The sequence below is a fragment of the Salvelinus sp. IW2-2015 genome, unplaced genomic scaffold, assembly GCF_002910315.2.
Source record: "Salvelinus sp. IW2-2015 unplaced genomic scaffold, ASM291031v2 Un_scaffold1264, whole genome shotgun sequence".
Taxonomy (NCBI): Eukaryota; Metazoa; Chordata; class Actinopteri; order Salmoniformes; family Salmonidae; genus Salvelinus; species Salvelinus sp. IW2-2015.
The window spans coordinates 266,601-271,934 of record NW_019942806.1 but is presented as its reverse complement, the minus strand read 5'-3'; the positions used below and the strand labels follow the sequence as shown (position 1 = coordinate 271,934).

Below are 5,334 nucleotides of genomic sequence, written 5' to 3'. Positions count from 1 at the left end.
GGGGGAACAGAACATTGTGTGGGGGAACAGAACATTGTGTGGGGGAATAGAACATTGTGTGGGGGAATAGAACATTGTGAGGCTGAACATGGGGGGAATAGAACATAGGGTAGCTGTAAGATGGTGTCAGAGTTTGCGCTGGACATCCAATTACCCTGTTTCCAACTATTCCTCAACTCTTGATGTTGAGTCAGAACGTTAATTCAGCATTAATAGAACATTAATGGAACGTGAACTGACACTGTTTGGGGTGGAGGGGGGTTTAAGTCATGGAGTAGATTTAAAATGGCATCAGACTTCTGGGAAACGTTCTGAATGGAAATGGAACGTTAATGGGATACTTCAGGATTTTGGCGATGAAGCCCTTTATCTACTTCCCCATAGCCAGATTCACTCATAGATACCATTTGTATGTCTCTGTGTCCAGTGTGAAGGAAGTTGGAGGTAGTTTCGCGGGCCAATGCTAACTAGCATTAGCGCAATGACTGTAAGTCTATGGGTCTCTAATAGCATGTAGATAAAGGGCCTCAAAATCCTGAAGTATCCCTTTTCATTTACTGCTATATTCATGGAATCTGAAGGTTCCGCTGAGTGTTGAGTATAGGATTACACTAGACAGTGGCATGCAGCTGGGTGTTGGGACCCTCCCTCCCTCCAGGCTGGGTGTTGGGACCCTCCCTCCCTCCAGGCTGGGTGTTGGGACCCTCCCTCCCTCCAGACTGGGTGTTGGGACCCTCCCTCCAGGCTGGGTGTTGGGACCCTCCCTCCCTCCAGACTGGGTATTGGGACCCTCCCTCCCTCCAGGCTGGGTATTGGGAGCCTCCTCCACTCCAGGCTGGGTATTGGGAGCCTTCCTCCCTCCCTCCAGGCTGGGTATTGGGAGCCTTCCTCCCTCCCTCCAGGCTGGGTATTGGGAGCCTCCCTCCCTCCAGGCTGGGTATTGGGAACCTCCCTCCCTCCAGGCTGGGTATTGGGAGCCTCCCTCCCTCCAGGCTGGGTATTGGGAGCCTCCTCCCCTCCTCAGAGCCTGGCGGTATTGGGAGGCTCCCCCCTCGCTCGTAGACCGCTCCTCCAGCGGTGTTGGGAGCCTTCCCTTCCTGGTGTTGGAGCCCCTCTCCCTCTCAGGCTGGTGTTGGGAGCCTTCTCCCTCCCTCCCTTTCAGGGCTGGTGTTGGGAGCCTTTCCCTCCCTTCCTCCAGGGCTGGGTGTTGGGCAGCCTCTCCTCCCTCCTCCAGGCTTGTGTTGGGGCTCCCCGCCTCTAGCTGTGTTGAGCCTTCCTCCCTCCCTGCAGCTGGGTATTGGGAGCCTCCCCCCCTCCCATCAGGCTGGTGTTGGGAGCCTTTCCTCCCCCCCTCTCCTCCAGGCTGGTGCATTGGGAGCTTCCCCCCCTTCCTCCGGCTGGGTGTTGGGAGCCTTCTCCCCCCCCTCCCTTCAGGCTGGTGTTGGGACGCTTCCTCCCTCCCTCCCTCCAGGCTGGGTGTTGTGGAGCCTTCCTCCCTTCCCTCCAGGCTGGGTAATTGGAACCTCCCCCCCTCCCTCCAGGCTGGGTGTTGGGAGCCTCCCCCTCCCTCAGGCTGGTAATTGGGAGCCTCCCCCCTCCCTTCAGGCTGGGTTTGGGAGCCTTCCTCCCCCCCTCCCCTCCAGGCTGGGTGTTGGGAGCCTTCCTCCCCCCTCCCTTCAGCGGTGTTGGGAGCCTTCCTCCCTCCTCCCTCCAGGCTGGTGTTGTGGAGCCTCTCTCCTCCCCTCCCTCCAGGCTGGTGTTGGGAGCCTTCCTCCCTCCTCCCTCCAGGCTGGGTGTTGGGAGTCTTCCTCCCTCCTGCAGGCTGGGATTTGGAGCCTCCCCCCTTCCCTCCAGGCTGGGTGTTGGGAGCTCCTCCCCCCCTCCCTTCAGGCTGGTGTTGGAGGGCCTTCCTCCCTCCCTCCCTCCAGGCTGGGTGTTGGAGCCTTCCTCCCTCCCTCAGCTGGGTATGGGAACCTCCCCCCTCCCTCCAGGCTGGGTGTTGGGAGCCTCCCCTCCCTACCAGGCTGGGTATTGGGAGCCTCCCCCTCCTTCAGGGCGGTGTTGGGAGCCTTCCTCCCCCTCCCTCCAGGCTGGGTGTTGGGAAGCCTTCCTCCCCCCTCCCTTCAGGTGGGTGTTGAGCCTTCTCCCTCCTCCCTCAGGCTGGTGTTGGGAGCCTTCCTCGCCCTTCCTCCCTCCAGGGTGGTGTTGGCAGCCTTCTCCTCCCTCCCTCAGGGCTGGGTTGGAAGCCTTCCTCCCTCCCTGCAGGCTGGGTAATTGGGAGCCTCCGCCCCCTCCTCTCCAGGCTGGTGTGGAGCCTTCCTCCCCCCTCCCTCAGGCTGGGTGTTGGAGCCTTCCTCCCCCCTCCCCAGGCTGGGGTTGGGAGCTCCTCCCCCCCCCCCTCCCTCAGGCTGGGTGTTGGAGCCTTCCTCCCTCCCTCCAGGCTGGGTTGGGAACCTCCTCCCATCCCTCCAGCTGGGTGTTGGGAGCCTTCCTCCCCCCTCCCTCAGGCTGGGTGTTGGAGCCTTCCTCCCCCCTCCCTCCAGGTTTGGGTGTTGGGAGCTTCCTCCCTCCCTTCCCTCAGGCTGGGTGTTGGGAGCCTTCCCCGCCCTCCCTCCAGGCTGGGTGTCTGGAAGCCTCTCCTCCCTCCTCCTCCAGGCTGGGTTGTTGGGAGCCTTCCTCCTCCCTCCCTCCAGCGCGGGTGTTGGGAGCCTCCCTCCCTCCCTCCAGGCTGGTGTTGGGAGGCCTCCCCCCCCCCTCCAGGGCTGGTTTGGGAGCCTTCCTCCCCCTCCCTCCAGGCTGGTGTTGGAGCCTTCCTCCCTCCCTCCTTCCAGGCGGTTGGAGCCTCCCTCCCTTCGGTGGGCTGTTGGGAGCCTTCCTCCCTCCCTCCCCCCAGGCGTGGGTGTTGGGAGCCTTCCTCCCTCCCTCCCTCCAGGCTGGGTGTTGGGAGCCTTCCTCCCTCCCTCCCTCCAGGCTGGGTGTTGGGAGCCTCCCTCCAGGATGAGCTGTCAGAGGAGATTGTTTTCCCTCAGTCGGGGTTCTGCCTGTCAGTTCCCTCAAACCCCATGTATAATTCAACAGCTTTGGGATGTAGAGGGAGGGAATAGAGGGTGAGAAAGAGTTGAAATGGAGGTATGGAGAGTGCGTGTGTTTTAGGAATGGAGCCTGTACAGTGCCAGGTCTGTACAGTGCCTGTGGGGTTTAGACTAGGAGTCTGCTGTCACGGTACTGAATCAGGCCCATTATCAACATGCTGCCCAATATACTCTTTACTTATTTAATACATCAACAAGGGACTATGCTCTTTCTCTCTCTTTCATTCCATCACTTCTCCCTTTCCCTCTTTTTTTCTCATTGATTTCAAGGGGGGACATTTTTAATGTTGCCCTTTATTGCAAATCGAAACCCAATTCACTGTGCCAGCCCTTGACTTATCTTACTCATTGTGATCTCAATAAAGCAGCATAATGAAAAACACAGCGTTTTAACATCGTTGGGATTTGTGCCACAGTCACTAAAACTCTTGAGAGCGAGATAGGAGGGAGGTGTGTGTGCTCGGCAGCTCGAGCCAGGCAGCTTGAGCCATGGAAAGGCCTGGGTAGAGCTGGCTGGTGGACAGGCAGACTAGCCTCGACAGACCCTGTTATCGCCACGGTAACAGTGTAGCGCTGATAAAAGGCGGTCTTAAAGGGACATCTCGAACACACGAAGGGGAGGGAATGAGAGAGAGGGATAGAGGTAGAAATAGGTGGAGACCACGGGGAAGAGAGTAGTTATGGAGAGGATAGAGGGGCCTGTATCATCATCTTCCTTCATCCTCCCTCTCTTCCCCTCTTTGCCACTTTGGCTTTCTCTCTCTTTCTTACCCTTTATTTTTTCCATCTGTGATTTTGATATTCCAACAATTAATGTGATATGACAGGCAGTGGGATCAGGGGGCTATGACAGAATAACAGAACAGGAAGAATATGTGCATATGTAATGTGTAAGTGTTTTTCTCTTGTCTCTCTCCCTTCAGGCCACAGTAAAGCAGTGCGGGATATCTGCTTCAACAACACTGGGACTCAGTACATGAGTGCAGCCTACGACCGCTACCTCAAACTTTGGGACACAGAGACAGGTCGGTCCAGCCACGGTTGTGGTGACAAGGATAGAAATGCCACGAACGTTGCATAACGTTGCGGCCATCTGACCGTAGCCCAGGCCTGGGGACTGTCACTGAACAGCACAGTCATGGCCATGATAGAAATGCCAGAAATAGAGCCGATTACTTGCTCAGAGAAGCATGTCAGTTGTTGTGCCTTACTAAAGGTGGCCAGCGTTGTGGGACATTCAGATAGAAATGTGTTGTGTAGATGTTGGTTCTACCATAAGGACCATGGAGGGTCTCTGCTCCCACAGGAGATAGAAATGTGTTGTGTAGATGTTGGTTCTACCATAAGGACCATGGAGGGTATCTGCTCCCCCAGGAGATAGAAATGTGTTGTGTAGATGTTGGTTCTACTGGACAAAGCAGATTAGCCGGCACTCTTTTCAGGTTTAGTGAGAGCGGGAAATGCACTGGCCGTTGGAAGGGAGAGTTTACATGTTTCAGAAACACCCACACTGACTGTGCTCTCAACACACACATGTCTTCATTATAGTACAGAAACCATAGAATGACATTCAATAGAATAGAATCTCTGTGCAGAACCACCACAGCAGCAGCATAACTTGCCGGTGTGCCATTCTGTCAATCCAACTAGATTTGTCGAATCCAACTCCGTCAATGCAATTGACGATAAAGAATCCCATTACAATAGGTCAATACAAGTTGACTACATGTAATTGGAATGGCCTAACCCTACAGCTCAGTGACTAGTAAACAAGAGTGATATGACAAGTCAGTGGTCCTGGCAGCAAGCAAACAAGTAGAGGATTAGTTTCTGTACTGCCCTCTGCTGGGGGGTGAGAACCCTCCCTGCTCCTTGTGGTAGAACCAACATATACAAGTGGAGGCTGCTAAAGGAGAGGACGCTCATAATAATGTGGAATGGAGTCAATGAAATGGTATCAAAAACATCACATTTGTGCTTTCCACTGACCTCCATTCCAGCCATTTTGTATAAGCCGTCCTCCCTTAGCAGCCTCCACTGACACACAACAACACATTCTATCTCCTGGGGGAGCAAGACCCTCCATGGTCACTTATGGGAGAACAACGATCTAAACAGCAACACATTTCTATCTCCTGAGGAGCGAGAACCCTCCACTGGTCCTATGATAGAAAAACACTACAACAACAATTCTATTCACTGGGGAGCAGAAGACCAACTCCATTGTCCAATATGTATAAAG

At 55.3% G+C, this 5,334-nt stretch overlaps 1 protein-coding gene across 1 annotated transcript in view; it reads left to right on the top strand.

The window, feature by feature from the left end:
* LOC112070225 (pre-mRNA-processing factor 17) overlaps positions 1 to 5,334 on the top strand; it is a 51,376-nt gene that overhangs the window by 24,739 nt on the left and 21,303 nt on the right. Inside the window, exon 10 of the mRNA XM_070438883.1 lies at positions 4,016 to 4,164. Coding sequence (XP_070294984.1) covers positions 4,016 to 4,164 — 149 coding nt within the window. The remainder of the gene's footprint in view (positions 1 to 4,015; positions 4,165 to 5,334) is intronic.